General features: G+C 48.0%; 1 protein-coding gene across 2 annotated transcripts in view; it reads right to left on the minus strand.

Annotated features, from left to right (window-relative positions):
• The window catches only part of LATS1 (large tumor suppressor kinase 1), a 278,558-nt gene that overhangs the window by 211,014 nt on the left and 50,031 nt on the right, over nt 1-17,513 (minus strand). For both annotated transcript variants that reach the window (XM_078648633.1, XM_078648634.1), the window contains exon 3: nt 932-1,073. In XM_078648633.1, coding sequence (XP_078504759.1) covers nt 932-1,073 — 142 coding nt within the window. The remainder of the gene's footprint in view (nt 1-931; nt 1,074-17,513) is intronic.

Consider the following 17,513-nt stretch of genomic DNA (forward strand, 5'->3'; position numbering starts at 1 on the left):
GAGCCCTCAACACCCCTTTCTTCATGTCCTTCGAATCTTCCTTGGCTCTGTCCTCTGCTTTTCAAGGTTTCTCGAGACCATCAGTGTTTTGTCACAGAGGTAGAGTCTTGTGTCATTTCAAGTTCGTTTTTCGGTTATACCTGCATATGTTTGAGGTTCTACCCTACTTGGGCTTCTTTTTTGGCTGCTATTTTGATTTTGCAGACTACTTCTACTTTGGTGTCGGAGCCTTCCACTTGATCGACCTTTGTGTCCTCTATGTTGTCCCATTTCTCACTCAACAGACAGTAGTCCCTCAGTAAAGAGCTCCATTTCTTTTGTGTCTGCATGATAGTACGGTGTTCTCCCCTCCACTTCTCCCTTGCTCGAACGGTCTTTGGTGTGAATTCATCGGACAGAAGTTGCAGACTTTGTGGTAGTCCTTCTGGGCAAACGTTTAGTGGCACTCATGGCAGAACCTAGAGGGAGTATTTTCCATTTCCTGAGGTGGTTCTCTCGCCCCTATCATGCATTCTCTGACAGCATGATTGACGACTTACGCAGTCTGCTTGTTAGAGGACTAACATGATGATTCCAGGCCCAACCACTAAACGGTGAAATAATGTACATGTGATTCCAGGAAAGGATTCATGGCGCAAAACGCTTGTTTCTGCTATGTATTACTGAAGAAATAAAGGATAAAAAAAAAGGCCAGGCAAAATCAATTTAAGCAGGGCTAGGAAAAATATGAACACAGCTAGTACAGTTTTGACCTGTAACCAATGAACTAGAAATAATCGTGAAACTTTATAAAATGTGGCCCAGCATGTAAGGTTAGATGGAATATATAAATTCCTGATTTAACAACTAGAAAGAAACAAAACACGTTTGTGGAACAATACAATTAAGCACACAAACTCTGGGAAAAATACAAAAACCCAGAGTACAATACCTGCTGGTTTTATCCCTCCGTTGGTCGGCCGAGTTTCTGAAGCAATCATTTGATCCCTCCATGATTCTTGGAAACTTATATATTCAATTACTGCCTCTATACTACTGCTGTTGGTTTGCCTGAGGGCTCTTATAACCATTTCCTAAAAGAAAACAAAAAAATGTTACTTCAGCACTGCCTCACATTCTTTTCAGGATTTGCCTTAAATTTCATGTGACACTGGTACTCAGTTTTCTAGAAATGTGTACAGAAAAATTCTTGAAAAGCAGCAGTACAACTTTCAGCTCTTCTGAGTGCTGGGTCTCCCTCGCTCCCAAGGATGTGCACTATTTCTTGCACATCTACCCATGCTGGGTACTCATATATCCTCAGTTAAAGAAATGTAGCATAATTAGAGCTATAATACCACTGATAGTCTGGGAATCAATCAGAAACCTGCAATCTGACACAAAAGAACTTGTAATCAACCAAGTACTCTTTTTATGCTTCACATATAAAAGTTTAACATTTGTAATGATGACCACCCTTGAATGAAATATATATTACCTACTGGCTGTCACCAGTATGTAGTTATGGTTATGTCTGCTTTTTCATAGAAGGAGCATTTTTAGCTTACTAATAACTTTGGCCCCGTTGCTACACGTGGTTTAAACTGCTGCAGTACAAAGTGATACATCAGGTTTACTTTTCCCCTAGTAGGTTATATGATTATACCTGGAGCATTCTACTAGGTGCCTCTGGTGCAGAGGACGGGGTGCGGATTTCGTAAATATAATCTGAGGGGACGGGGTCAGAATATAGATGAATACTAGAAGTCAGTTCTCGCATCATGGGCACAGCCTTAGGGTTGACAATCCCCAGGGAGTTGGGTCTTTGTCTGTTGGGACTTAGCCCCATTAAGAAAAAGAAGACGTTAAGTAGGACATTTTTTATCTTGGGGCTGGTTTTGGCAAAGCATGGTAGAACTGCTATGGGGTGGCTTCCATCAAGTACGCCAAAAATTAATGACTTGCTGAAAGATATGGCGGAATGGGCGCACGCTGAGGAGAGCCACATGCGCAGGGACAATAAACTGGCAGATGACCTATGGGCCCGGGCAGCGATGCTCACCGATCGGTTATCTCCCCTAGATGAGTTGCCGTCTTGGGAATGTGAGTGGTTACAGACAAGGAGGTGACATGGTTATAATCAGGGTTATAAGATTACTTTTAGCTTATGCTTTGCAAATGTTATACTTGAACTGTTGCTTTCCGTTCTAGCAAGGGAAATTATCAACCTTGCACTGTATGAATACATTGCACTGAGACTATGTTAGAGCTTAAGGGGCTGGGGGGAATCACAGGAGATGTTTACATAGTGTGTTGAGATCAACTTTGTCAGTATTGGTACTGTAAGTATGAAAATGGCAATAAAAACCTATACTTTAAAAAAAAAAGGTCACACTGTTTGACAAATCTCCACAAAACGTTTTTTTTTTTTTTTAAAGTGTATCCACTTCCTGGAAAGTTTGGGGGTGATCCGTCAAGCGGGTGTCAAGAAAAAAGGGGGTCCCAAAACCAACATCTCCATGCATTTTTCATATTTATTTTTTATTTTAGAGAATTTGTTAAGCGCACAAATACCCGAGGGTGTCTCGGCGCGGAGTGTCCACTATTCTGTCCATGAGAAGATTACTGTTTAAAAAGCCAAGTTTTTATCTGTTTGCGAAAGGAAAGAAGAGACGTGCAGGTTTTGATTTGGCTAGGAAGACTGTTCCAAAGTTTGGTGGCGGTCACTATAAAGGACCTGTCGCCCCAGGAGACTTTCTTGGTCCTTAGGACCTGCACAAGACCGGCAGTCGAAGAGCGGAGGGATCTGACAGGGGTGTAAGGGCAAAAGGCATCTTTTAAGAAAGCAGGTCCTAGAGAGTGAATTGCTTTATAGGCAATGCAAAGTGCCTTAAATTTAGTTCTCTTCTTTACTGGCAACCAGTGAAGCTGTTTATTAGTACTGGAAATAGGGGTAAACTTGGGGGTCGCAGTGATCAATCTGGCCGCAGCGTTCTGCACCAGCTGTAGTTTTCTTATGACTCCTTCCTGAGCATTGACCAAGATCGCGTTACAGTAATCAATGCGAGATATCACTAATGCACTGACCAAAGTCCTGGCCATACTCATGGGAAGGTAAGGGAGGAGTTTTTTGATCATTCTCATATTATAGAATGAGGATGACACCACAGCATTTACATGGTGCATAAGTGTAAGTTTAGTGTCCAGTATGACCCCCAGATTTCTTGCCTTGGCCACTGGGGACGGAGGTGGTCCAAGAGCAGCAGGCCACCAAGTGGGTGACCAAACCGGGGAGAGATTACCAAACACCATCACCTCCGTTTTATCGGAGTTAAGCTTCAGGCAGTTTGTGGACATCCAGTCACTTATGGCTAGCATTCCTGAATTAAAATTAGAAGCCACTTTATCTCCGTTTTTAGGTTTCGCCTCGCCGAAAGGCTGAGCAGCAGACTTTCTGCGCAAGGCGAAAGCTTATGTCTAGAGATGTGTACTCATGTCCCGCCCCTCTGTTCCATTGGCTAGCTCCATAAATGGAGGCTAGCCATTGGAAGAGAGATCTGTCCGTCAATTGCGGAGCAGATTCGGGGGCATTCCGGCCATTTTTACTCATCCTGCCCCTTTGACAACGTCATGCGGCGGTGGGCGGTGTTTATTTTTATTTTTTTTACAGCTTTGTTTTCCACCATTTCGGAAGTGTCCTTTGCAAGGGTGGGTTGCGCGATGTCCCGCTCTCCGTTCCCGCCCCCCCTCCCGCTGTCAGTGTGCCCGTTCCTGCCCCCCCTCCCGCTGTTCGTGTGCCCGTTTCCGCCCCCCCCTCCCGCTGTCCGTTCCCGCCCCCCTCCCGCTGTCCGTGCCTTTCCAGCCCCCCCCTCCCGCTGTCCGTGTGCTCTGCTCTCCTCCGTGGAAGATCCTTGTTAACATCCTGCTCTTGACGTAAAACAATTGGATGAAACTAGCAAATGACAGTGCTCTTTGGAGCAGAAAAGGAGCAATGTGTACTTGCTGTTATTCAGTAATCGCCTCTAGGCACGCATGCTCATCTGTGAATGTGACGTCTCGAGAATCTTGCATCTGTTTAAAGGTGCTGTTTGCCAGCGTCTCTCGTTCCTTGTATGACAATACGATCGGAAATGTTATTTGGGCCTGAATGGCCAGCAGTGGGACTGTGGACACATATTAAGATTTTATAGCAAGCCAGTGCCCGTGGAAGACGCTCGTGTCTGGGGCTGAATCAATGGCATGTCACGCCAATCTCTTCATGTCGCTGACATGCAATGCTCCCCATCCTGTTTAGCCTTTCAAAGACGCCGGCGTTCCGGGAACTCGCTCCGTTTTTCTGAAGGCCCGCCCATCTCTGGTCTGATGCCCTATGCTTACACCAACGACTATACCCCTTCAAGACAGCCCCTGCGCCCACCCAGACCATAGCCTGGATCTACCCATCGCCCCACTCCCAGCCAGGCGCATTTAACTGACGCCGACAAAAGCATGTCTAACACAAGCCCCCTTCGGGGAGCTGCTTTACAAAAAGGAGCCGGGCTTCCCAAGCAGTCGGCCCGCTCTGCAACCATTTACAGCTCTACACAATCTAATATTCGTTACGAGAGCGTGAATCAATAACTCGCTGGACCAGCTCTGAAAGGAGTCCCTTAAAGAGCCAGGCCACCTCCCCTCCCCCACCCTTCTCCCGCGTGCATGGCCTCTCAAGATGGAAACTGCAAAACAAAAGCAAGGTCGGGCCAGGCAAGTGCTCACTCACAACAGCTAATATGATCGAAATGGATTCTTATCAGTCGATCCGTAGTAGACTGCAAAAACGGTGAAGTGGTTAAATTGTTTTAAACGGAAGAGAAAGTATAGAGCACATTTTGAGTAAAAGGGAGAGTGTTTACTTGTCTGGACTAAAACAGTAAGCCCCCAGTCAAAGGTGCTTTTGCTGATTTGTGGCCAAGTTGGGAGAGGGAGACCCTCAGCTTCAGTATGTATATTTGGTCTCTAGTTCTGTAAGAGCAAGTAACTTTCACTTATCCCACAATCCAGTGGACCTTTTAATTTGCATGCGGTGGGGCTGCAGTCGGCGTGGAGCTGTTTATGTTGGATGGAAGGCAGACTTTGCAGAATGTGTTTGCTGCGTTGATTTCTGTGTAAAATTGAATACCGAGGCCCAGATTTATAAAAGGTGTTGCGTTGTCTGTAGGTTGCACAAGGCGATGCAAGGCAGAGTGAGTGTGTAGAGTGAGTGTGCAGAGTAGTGAGTGTGCAGAGTAGTGAGTGTGCAGAGTAGTGAGTGTGCAGAGTAGTGAGTGTGCAGAGTAGTGAATGTGCAGAGTAGTGAGTGTGCACAGTAGTGAGTGCACAGTAGTGAGTGTGCAGACTAGTGAGTGGAGAGTGCAGAGTGCAGAGTGGAGAGTGCAGAGTGCAGAGTGCAGAGTGCAGAGTGCAGAGTGGAGAGTGCAGAGTGCAGAGTGCAGAGTGCAGAGTGCAGAGTGCAGAGTGCAGAGTGCAGAGTGCAGAGTGCAGAGTGCAGAGTGGAGAGTGGAGAGTGGAGAGTGGAGAGTGGAGAGTGGAGAGTGGAGAGTGCAGAGTGGAGAGTGCAGAGTGCAGAGTGGAGAGTGCAGAGTGCAGAGTGCAGAGTGGAGAGTGCAGAGTGCAGAGTGCAGAGTGCAGAGTGCAGAGTGGAGAGTGCAGAGTGGAGAGTGCAGAGTGGAGAGTGCAGAGTGCAGAGTGCAGAGTGCAGAGTGCAGAGTGGAGAGTGCAGAGTGCAGAGTGGAGAGTGGAGAGTGGAGAGTGGAGAGTGGAGAGTGGAGAGTGCAGAGTGCAGAGTGGAGAGTGGAGAGTGCAGAGTGGAGAGTGGAGAGTGGAGAGTGCAGAGTGCAGAGTGCAGAGTGCAGAGTAGAGAGTAGAGAGTGCAGAGTAGAGAGTGCAGAGTAGAGAGTGCAGAGTAGAGAGTGCAGAGTAGAGAGTGCAGAGTAGAGAGTGCAGAGTAGAGAGTGCAGAGTAGAGAGTGCAGAGTAGAGAGTGCAGAGTAGAGAGTGCAGAGTAGAGAGTGCAGAGTAGGGAGTGCAGAGTAGGGAGTGCAGAGTGCTAGGGAGTGCAGAGTGCTAGGGAGTGCAGAGTGCTAGGGAGTGCAGAGTGCTAGGGAGTGCAGAGTGCTAGGGAGTGCAGAGTGCTAGGGAGTGCAGAGTGCTAGGGAGTGCAGAGTGCTAGGGAGTGCAGAGTGCTAGGGAGTGCAGAGTGCTAGGGAGTGCAGAGTGCTAGGGAGTGCAGAGTGCTAGGGAGTGCAGAGTGCTAGGGAGTGCAGAGTGCTAGGGAGTGCAGAGTGCTAGGGAGTGCAGAGTGCTAGGGAGTGCAGAGTGCTAGGGAGTGCAGAGTGCTAGGGAGTGCAGAGTGCTAGGGAGTGCAGAGTGCTAGGGAGTGCAGAGTGCTAGGGAGTGCAGAGTGCTAGGGAGTGCAGAGTGCTAGGGAGTGCAGAGTGCTAGGGAGTGCAGAGTGCTAGGGAGTGCAGAGTGCTAGGGAGTGCAGAGTGCTAGGGAGTGCAGAGTGCTAGGGAGTGCAGAGTGCTAGGGAGTGCAGAGTGCTAGGGAGTGCAGAGTGCTAGGGAGTGCAGAGTGCTAGGGAGTGCAGAGTGCTAGGGAGTGCAGAGTGCTAGGGAGTGCAGAGTGCTAGGGAGTGCAGAGTGCTAGGGAGTGCAGAGTGCTAGGGAGTGCAGAGTGCTAGGGAGTGCAGAGTGCTAGGGAGTGCAGAGTGCTAGGGAGTGCAGAGTGCTAGGGAGTGCAGAGTGCTAGGGAGTGCAGAGTGCTAGGGAGTGCAGAGTGCTAGGGAGTGCAGAGTGCTAGGGAGTGCAGAGTGCTAGGGAGTGCAGAGTGCTAGGGAGTGCAGAGTGCTAGGGAGTGCAGAGTGCTAGGGAGTGCAGAGTGCTAGGGAGTGCAGAGTGACTAGGGAGTGCAGAGTGACTAGGGAGTGCAAAGTGACTAGTGAGGGCTAGGGAGTGCAGAGTGACTAGTGAGGGCTAGGGAGTGCAGAGTGACTAGTGAGGGCTAGGGAGTGCTAGGGAGTGCAGAGTGACTAGGGAGTGCAGAGTGACTAGGGAGTGCTATGGAGTGCTATGGGACTGCAGAGTGACTGCATAGATTAAGCTAATGGCAATGTAAATGACAATGCCATTTATTTATCTGTTTTCAAAACCAACACATAAATACAAATTTTGTCATTTACAATGCCAATAGCTCTAACTTTTCCAAAGGCGAAACCAGTGAATTGTAAATGCTTGTCATTAATAGCCAAGACAATCTGGGTGTCATCAGCATAGGATGTCACCGCCAGGTGATGGGATTTAATGACCCTCGCCAAGTCCGACATATAGATGTTAAATAGTGTCGGACTTAGCGAGGATCCCTGGGGACACCGCATGGGAGAGTAAAAGGTGGTGAAGTGAAATTGCCAAAGGTGACGGATTGTACTCTATCGGCAAGAAAAGAGGAAATAAGATCCCTAGCACCATGTGTGATCCCCACCGCTGAGACACGGTCGATCAAGATGGAATGATCGACCGTGTCAAACGCGGCGGATAGATCCAACAAGATAAGCACTGCCGATCCTCCCCCATCGAGTGTCATCCTGATTTCATCCGTAGCTTTGATAAGCGCGGTTTCCGTCCCATGTCCCTTCCGAAATCCAAATTGCGAGTTATCCAAACAATTATTGTGATCTATGTAATCAGAAATTTGGATATTCATGATCTTTTCAACAATTTTGGCGGGGAGAGGGAGGCAGGCTATAGGTCTATAGTTGGCAACTATAGAGGGATCTAAGGAACTCTTCTTAATGAGAGGTTTAATAGTCGCTTTCTTCCAGATGGAGGGAAAGATGTTAGCGGAAAACATAGCATCAAATATTTCCGTGAGTTAGGCTTCTTTAAGACAAGTTTTATAAAACTGCTGAACTGAATTACACCAAATTTGGCAGGAAACTAGATTTTTGTTCGCCAGTTGTGTTTTTTGTGATATGGTGTAAATGCGTTCAGTAGTTTTTGTGAGATATTAAGGGTCAAAAATAACTATTTTGGAAGTTGGGCTCGAAAGCTTCCCACAAGAGGAAGACATTAACAAGCATTTACAATGCAAAGGTCTCGGCATTATTAAAGGTAGAGCTATTGGCATTGCTTATGACTTTTTTTTAAAAATCATAAATAAATAGCATTGTCATTTACATTGCCAACAGATTAATCGTTAAATAAATGGCATTGTCATTTACAATGCCAATAGCTTAATTGCTCGCATATGCATCACCTATTGCATTTACACCCACACAGAGCCACACACACAGTCATTCACATAGAGCCACCCACACACCCCGAGCCACCCACGCACCCAGAGCCACCCACGCACCCAGAGCCACCCACGCACCCAGAGCCACCCACGCACCCAGAGCCACCCACACACCGGGGGGGCAAGCACAGCCAGGGGGCAGGGGGGCAAGCACAGCCAGGGGGCAGGGGGGCAAGCACAGCCAGGGGGCAGGGGGGCAAGCACAGCCAGGGGGCAGGGGGGCAAGCACAGCCAGGGGGCAGGGGGGCAAGCACAGCCAGGGGGCAGGGGGGCAAGCCCAGGCAGGGGGGCAAGCACAGCCAGGGGGCAAGCACAGCCAGGGGGCAAGCACAGCCAGGGGGCAAGCACGCAAGCACAGCCAGGGGGCAGGGGGGCAAGCACAGCCAGGGGGCAGGGGGGCAAGCACAGCCAGGGGGCAGGGGGGCAAGCACAGCCAGGGGGCAGGGGGGCAAGCACAGCCAGGGGGCAGGGGGGCAAGCACAGCCAGGGGGCAGGGGGGCAAGCACAGCCAGGGGGCAGGGGGGCAAGCACAGCCAGGGGGCAGGGGGGCAAGCCCAGGCAGGGGGGCAAGCACAGCCAGGGGGCAAGCACAGCCAGGGGGCAAGCACAGCCAGGGGGCAAGCACGCAAGCACAGCCAGGGGGCAGGGGGGCAAGCACAGCCAGGGGGCAGGGGGGCAAGCACAGCCAGGGGGCAGGGGGGCAAGCACAGCCAGGGGGCAGGGGGGCAAGCACAGCCAGGGGGCAGGGGGGCAAGCACAGCCAGGGGGCAGGGGGGCAAGCACAGCCAGGGGGCAGGGGGGCAAGCACAGCCAGGGGGCAGGGGGGCAAGCACAGCCAGGGGGCAGGGGAGCAAGCACAGCCAGGGGGCAGGGGAGCAAGCACAGCCAGGGGGCAGGGGAGCAAGCACAGCCAGGGGGCAGGGGAGCAAGCACAGCCAGGGGGCAGGGGAGCAAGCACAGCCAGGGGGCAGGGGAGCAAGCACAGCCAGGGGGCAGGGGAGCAAGCACAGCCAGGGGGCAGGGGAGCAAGCACAGCCAGGGGGCAGGGGAGCAAGCACAGCCAGGGGGCAGGGGAGCAAGCACAGCCAGGGGGCAGGGGAGCAAGCACAGCCAGGGGGCAGGGGAGCAAGCACAGCCAGGGGGCAGGGGAGCAAGCACAGCCAGGGGGCAGGGGAGCAAGCACAGCCAGGGGAGCAAGCACAGCCAGGGGAGCAAGCACAGGCAGGGGGCAGGGGAGCAAGCACAGGCAGGGGGCAGGGGAGCAAGCACAGGCAGGGGGCAGGGGAGCAAGCACAGGCAGGGGAGCAAGCACAGCCAGGGGCAGGGGAGCAAGCACAGCCAGGGGGCAGGGGAGCAAGCACAGCCAGGGGGCAGGGGAGCAAGCACAGCCAGGGGGCAGGGGAGCAAGCACAGCCAGGGGGCAGGGGAGCAAGCACAGCCAGGGGGCAGGGGAACAAGCACAGCCAGGGGGCAGGGGAACAAGCACAGCCAGGGGGCAGGGGAGCAAGCACAGCCAGGGGGCAGGGGAGCAAGCACAGCCAGGGGGCAGGGGAGCAAGCACAGCCAGGGGGCAGGGGAGCAAGCACAGCCAGGGGGCAGGGGAGCAAGCACAGCCAGGGGGCAGGGGAGCAAGCACAGCCAGGGGGCAGGGGAGCAAGCACAGCCAGGGGGCAGGGGAGCAAGCACAGCCAGGGGGCAGGGGAGCAAGCACAGCCAGGGGGCAGGGGAGCAAGCACAGCCAGGGGGCAGGGGAGCAAGCACAGCCAGGGGGCAGGGGAGCAAGCACAGCCAGGGGGCAGGGGAGCAAGCACAGCCAGGGGGGCAGGGGAGCAAGCACAGCCAGTGGGAGGCGGTTCCCTCTTCTGACAGTAACCACTGACTATCAGTCCTCTCTGCAGGAGGAAGAGAGGGAGTCCCGCTGCAGACGCCCTTCTGCCCTCTCTGCCCCTGCACCCTCACACGCGGGTACCCAGCTTTGCTCCCCACGCCGGTTCACGTGCACTCCTCCCTGCCAGCATCCTCCCGCTTCCTGGCACGCTGTTCTCCCTTCCTGCCAGCAGCGCCATGGCACGCCCTCGGCGCCCAGCCTCCTGCTGCATCCTGGCATCCCTCCTCGCGCAGGCTGCTCTTGCATCCTAGCCCACGGGCAGTCCTGCTCAGCCTGCTTGACGCACAGGTGCCCTCCCTCGCCAGCCTCCGTCTGCATCTTGGCACGCTGCCACCCTTCTCCTGTGGAGCTTCTGCATGACTGTCACCAAGGTAAGGACGCTGAGGGGGAAGAGGCGCGGTCTCCCTAGGCAGGGCTGCAGAGGCGCCCCGGACACCGCTCCAGGGAAGTTATATGCCATGCAGGGCTGCCCCGAGAAATGCCAACTCCCCGCAGGGTCATGAGAGCGGGTCATGGGAGCGGGTCAGGGTGAGACCTAATGCGTCGCTGCCAAGTTTCATATCGTGGTCCCGCTGTGCCTTAAAGGGAAACATCGGGTCTGGCTGCGTTCTTGGCAGGAAGCTGTAATACATGGTATGCTGCACTGGGCTCCTCAGTACCGGCCCAAGTGTGATGTGTCTGCGCAGCTCGGGCAGGAGAGGTGTGTTGTCTCATGTTAAACCGCTCTAGTTACGCAGCCCCAGGACCACATGCAGAGTTTCCGAGTTTGCAAGGATGCAGCCCGTTGTCACCAGGTGGGAATTCCATCTCAGCCCCCTGTGCAAGGGCATCATTTTCTGCTGAGAGAGGGGGCGAGGACGGCGTGGCTGGCGTTTTATGCAGCGGATTAGTTTGCTCTGCCCGGGAGCCGATCTTCCGTCAGCAGCATGCCTTTGCGGCTGGTATAGCGCCTTCAGTATGCTGCGTCACGCTGACCCTGCGGTCTCTGGCCTCTCGTCCACCAGACTCGCACTGGCCGTCCCTTGTGTGTGGGCAAGATGCTATTAATAGTCCATGGGACCTCTCCCCCAGCTAAGTTTGTCTGTCCACCTCCCCAGACAGATGCCCAGCCCTGCACGCTGCAGTTTTAACTCCTCGCTGCTGGTCCCTTCCCTGGTCCGACGAACATAAGTGCTGGAGCGCTTTGGGACCGAAGGGGAGAAGTTCACCCCTTTCACCGATGGTGACTGGTTTGGAAGCTGGGAGTGGCTGGCATGAGTGGGGGCTACTTGCTACCAGCTCACTTACAAGTTAAAGTTTGGAGGTAGCTGGCGACACAGACTGGCACGCACCTGACTCTCTCCAGTTCAATAAGGTCCATTTCCATACAGGACGGTGTGCCCCTGGCTGGTGCATGATACTGCTGCGTGGCGCTCATCCAAAGAGCGTGATGCCACCTCTGTGCATATGCGAGGCGGCTGCACACAGCGCCTATCGAGGCCCCTGCAGGCGCCTCTACGCTCACTTATCTATTTTGTGCCAAGCACAACAATGTAAGGACAATTAAAAACAAGAAAAACGGCACAATCGGGGGCAGAAGAAAACTTACCTGGAGTGGCAGCGAGGCTGTTCCGGGCAACAACAACAACAACAAAAAAATGGCGGCCGCAAACGTCCGATATTTTTGGAATCAGGGGTGTGTTTTTTGCGTTCTGAGTGACGGATGACGTCACAGGGCGAAAAAACACGCCCCCGAATCCGAAAGAGACGGGGCTTGAATGGAATGACGCCCCTCTCCTCCAATGGCTGGCCTCCGTTTAGGAAGCCAGCCAATGGAGGAGAAGGGCGGGTTCAAGCCCCCCTAACCTAAAAACATAAAATCTTCGGACTCCGCCCACTGCTTCGCAGTGCGACGGTCCTCGACCTAAAAATAGAGCCCTGAGATTGGTCGAGAGGTCCATTTTTCTGTGAGCCTTCATTCTCTTGCGAAGCAAGAAGCTCCCACGGGATTCACGGGCACTCAGATTGGCTGACTGCTGGAATGTTAGAAATTAAACGGCAACATTACTGTTTACTGTGAAATATTTGATGATTCTGTAGAATTAAGTAAAAAAATATATTTAAGGATGCAGCAGAAAGGAATGATGTCCCCCTAGATTTTGAGAGTAGGTGTCTAAGGACTAAGGGATAACTTATAAAAATAATAAATGTATATTGTTTTTAACGATCTCCCTGGATTCTCCCGAATCCTGAATAGAAAAAAAAAGAGAGTCGATAAGTTGTCAATGCACTCCATTAGTAGGAATAGATATTGTGGTCCTTGTTTTGAGAGGAGGTGTGTAAGAGATAAGTACTGTGATGATTAGAAGGTCGAATCTTTTTTTTCTCTAAATGCTGCGCTCTTGTGAGACTCACAGGATCGTGAAAAGCAGGAAAGAGAAGGTGATGTTTGAATACACTCTGCTATGCAGACTTGTAACTGTATGAAGAAGTCTTACTGGAGATGGTGTTTATCAGACTCTCCTGTGTATGGACATTGGTTTGAGTAGAGTAAGGCTCATCCAAACAACATTCTACACACACCTATCATCTGAGATGGAGGTCTGAAAGGAAAGCCCAGTCTCTTCTCCACACCCTACTACGCACACCTATCATAACAGATAAAGGTCTCAGAAGAGAGGTCAGTCCCTCCACACACTCTAAGACGCACACCCGTCATCTGAGAGAGAGGTCTGAAAGAATAGGGTAGTCCCTCCTCACACAGTACTACGCGCGGATCACTGACATAATATAGAATGCCAGAATGCCAAAATATCGACCTACCAAAATATCGAGGTACAACTATAGAATACCAAAATATCGACCTCCTATCTCCAAACAGGTAAGTACAAACATATTGAATCAAAAATATCGATGTAAAAAATAGTCAAAATATCGCATTTTTTAAAATGCTTTAAATTAATTAAAAATTTATGAAATAATAAATATAATTAACTTAAACATACTTAAAATACTGGAATAACCTTAAAATTAATAAATAATTAATGTACGTAAAAAAACATACAAATTGATATATATATATATATATATATATATATATATATACACACACACACGTAATATTAATACAAATTTTACAATATTTTTACCGTAGGATAGCGGAAAGGGTAACATTTACTATTACCACTCCAGAGAGTGCAACAGTAGGGAAAGCACTGGATAGCGTAGAGGTAAAAATTACTATTCCCACTCCAGAGAGTGCAACAGTAGGGAAAGCGTTGGATAGCGTAGGGATAAAAATTACTATTCCAACTCCAGAGAGTGCAACAGTAGGGAAAGCACTGGATAGCGTAGGGGTAAAAATTACTATTCCCACTCCAGAGAGTGCAACAGTAGGGAAAGCGTGGGATAGCGTAGGGGTAAAAATTACAATTCCCACTCCAGAGAGTGCAACAGTAGGGAAAGTATTGGATAGCGTAGGGGTAAAAATAACTATTCCCACTCCAGTGAGTGCAACAGTAGGGAAAGCGTTGGATAGCGTAGGTGTACAAATTACTATTCCCACTCCAGTGAGTGCAACAGTAGGGAAAGCGTTGGATAGCAGGAGGGTAAAAATTACTATTCGCACTCCAGTGAGAGCAACAGTAGGGAAAGTAAATACTTCATATATAAATAAAAATAAACTAAATATTAATACCAATTACAAATTAATTAAAAGAATTAACACTATATAAAATATTAATCAATTAAAAATACAAATAAAAATTAATCTACTAATACAAATTATTTACCAATTAACAATAAATTAACAATTAAAAAAGAATTTAAAAAAAAGAATTTAAAAATAGAATTGCTTACATTAAATTACTCCCCACCCTATTCCCCTATACACCCACAACCCACTACAGAAATAAATAAAATTAACATTTATCAATTAATCTATTAATTAAAATTATATACCAATTATATTTTAATTAATTAACAATTATTAATTAACAATTCAAAATGCATACCAATAAATAAAACATATTTAATTAATTATAATTAAATTACTTCCCACCCTATTCCCCTATAAACCCACAACCCGCTACAGAATTATATTACGCAAAAATTAAATACCATAAAAATAATTAATTAATATAAATAAAATAAATATACACTTTTCAAACATATACTAACATAAAAACACTTTAAAAATCGATATTAACGTACTTACCTCAATTTCGATATTTTTGTAGTCTATATTCTGTCCATTCGATATTATGTCCATTCTATTTTTTTTATTCGATATTAATGCTATCCTATTCGATATTTTTGTAGTCTATATTCTGTCCAGTCGATTGTGTCCATTCTATATATCGATATTAATGCTAATCGATATTAAAAACTCGATATTTTGACTGTATACCACTACGCGCACTCATTATGGAGAGGGGTCTCAGCAGAGAGGGCAGTTGCACTCCACACCCTACTACGCTCACCTGCAATCTGAGAGAGAGGTCTGAAAGGATAGAGCAGTCCCTCTCCAGACCCTACTATGCACACTCATCATTACAGAGAGTTGTCTCTCTACACACCTTTCTACGCACACCCATTCATTGCGAGAGTGATGACACCTCAAAATAAGATTGCTGGTGACATGTCAGAGTTACAATAACTGAGCAAATAAACAATTTCTATCTAATATGCATCTGTCTAATACTCATATTTTACAAAGATTTTGCAAACTGTGAACCATATCCTGTTTTGTTAACAATGAAAACAAGCATTTGCAATGTAATAGGTCTCGCATTAGGAAAGTTTGAGCTATTGGTATTGTAAATGACATTTTTTATTTATGTTTTGGTTTTGAAAATAGCGAAATTAATAGCTTTGTCATTTACAATGCCAATAGTTATAACTTTCGCAAATGTGACACCTTTAGCATTTGTAATGCACTATGTGTTGTATTTACGTGACTTGCATGTATTGATATTACAAATAACAATGGCTTTCCATTTTTTTAAATAATTAATACTTAAATAAAAGTTATTGTAATTTATAATGGCAATAGCTTAAACTTGTGTAAATAACTTTTGTGAAAATTATGTTCAGTGTATTTTATTGTGACGAAAATCCAAGAACAGAAGTGAAATATTAACATTTTTTGTTACATTTGTGATAAAGCTTGAAACATTGAGAGAACATATTTGAACCAGTTGTTGATGAATGGTTGCACAGATTGATGCAGTGGTGGCGCTGAGTGATGTTGTGGTGGCTAACAAGTGATGCTGTTGCGTTTAGTGATGCTGTGGTAGCGCATAGTGATGTTGTGGTGCCCCTGAGTGATGCTGTGGTGGTGCTGAGTGATGCTGTATGCTATGCTATGTTTTGTTTTGCTATCCTATGTTTTGCTATCCTATGCTTTGATTTGTTATGCTATGCTGTGTTTTGTTTTGTTATGCTATGCTATGTTTTTCTATGCTATGCTTTGTTGTGCTATGCTATGTTTTGCTATGCAATGCTTTGTTATGCTATGCTATGTTTTGTTATGCTATGCTATGTTTTGTTGTATTTTATTATGCTATGCTTTGTTTTGCTATGTTCTGTTATGCTATGTTTTGTTGTGTTTGGTATGCTATGCTATTATATGTTTTGTTTTGCTATGCTATGTTTTGTTAAGCTATGCTATGTTTTGTTGTGTTTTGTTAAGCTATGCTATGTTTTGTTGTGTTTTGCTATGTTTTATTATGCTGTGTTGTTGTGTTTTGTTATGTTATGCTATGTTTTGTTGTATTTTATTATGCTATGCTTTGTTGTGTTTTGTTATGCTATGTTTTGTTGCGTTTTGCTATGCTATGCTTTGATATGCTATGCTATGTTTTGTTATGCTATGTTTTGTTTTGCTAGGCAATGTTTAGTTATGCTATGTTTAGTTATGCTATGCTATGCTTTGTTATGCTATGTTTTGTTATGCTATGGTATGCTAAGCTTTATTTTGCTATGCTATGTTGTGTTTTGTTATGCTATGCTATGTTTTGTTATGCTATGCTAGGTTTTGCTATGCTTTGCTATGCTATGTTTTGTTCTGCTATGTTTTGTTGTGCTTTGTTATGCTATGCTATGCTTTGTTGTGTTTTGCTATGCCATGTTTTGTTTTGCTATGCCATGTTTTGTTTTGCTATGCCATGTTTTGTTTTGCTATGCCATGTTTTGTTTTGCTATGCCATGTTTTGTTTTGCTATGCCATGTTTTGTTTTGCTATGCCATGTTTTGTTTTGCTATGCCATGTTTTGTTTTGCTATGCCGTGTTTTGTTTTGCTAAGCTGTGTTTTGTTTTGCTATGCTGTGTTTTGTTTTGCTATGCTGTGTTTTGTTTTGCTATCCTATGCTTTGTTTTGTTATGCTATGCTATGTTTTGCTATCCTATGCTTTTTTTGTTATGTTATGCTATGCTGTGTTTTGTTATGCTATGCTATGTTTTGTTATGCTATGCTAGTGAGGTTGTGTGAGGGTGTGTGAGGGTGAGGGGGTGTGAGGGTGAGGGTGTGTGTATCCTATGCTTTTTTGTTATGCTATGCTATGCTGTGATTTGTTATGCTAGGTTTTATGCTATGCTGGAGAGTGTGTGTGAGGGTGTGTGAGGGTGAGTGAGGGTGAGTGAGGGTGAGTGAGGGTGTGAGAGGGTGTGAGAGGGTGTGAGAGGGTGTGAGAGGGTGTGAGAGGGTGAGTGAGGGTGAGTGAGGGTGAGTGAGGGTGAGTGAGGGTGTGAGGATTTGTGGGGTGAGGGTGTGAGGGTGAGGGGTGTGAGGGGGAGTGAGGGGGTGTGTGAGGGTGAGGGGGTGTGAGGGTGTGTGAGGGTGTGTGAGGGTGAGGGTGTGTGAGGGTGAGGGGGTGTGAGGGTGAGGGGGTGTGAGGGTAAGGGGGTGTGAGGGTGTGAGGGTGTGTGAGGGTGAGGGTGTGTGAGGGTGAGGGTGGGTGAGGGTGTGTGTGTGAGGGTGAGGGTGAGAGGGTGAGTGAGGGTGAGAGGGGGTGAGGAGTTGTGAGGGTGTGAGGGTGAGGGAGTGTGAGGGGGAGTGAGGGGGTGTGTGAGGGTGAGGGGTGTGAGGGGGTGTGAGGGGGTGTGAGGGGGTGTGAGGGTGTGTGTGAGGGTGAGGGGGTGTGAGGGTGGGTGAGGGGGAGTGAGGGTGAGGGGGTGTGAGGGCATAGAACCTAATCCGTGACATAAATAGATTAAGAACATATACACTTCTAGAAACAATGTCTTTAAGACATTTTCTAGCCGATCACTACAATCAAACTGGGTCTATGCATCCGTCTAACAAAAATCCCTAGAAAGGTAAACTGGAAAAAAGCATTGG

Source organism: Lissotriton helveticus, chromosome 6, assembly GCF_964261635.1.
Source record: "Lissotriton helveticus chromosome 6, aLisHel1.1, whole genome shotgun sequence".
Taxonomy (NCBI): domain Eukaryota; kingdom Metazoa; phylum Chordata; class Amphibia; order Caudata; family Salamandridae; genus Lissotriton; species Lissotriton helveticus.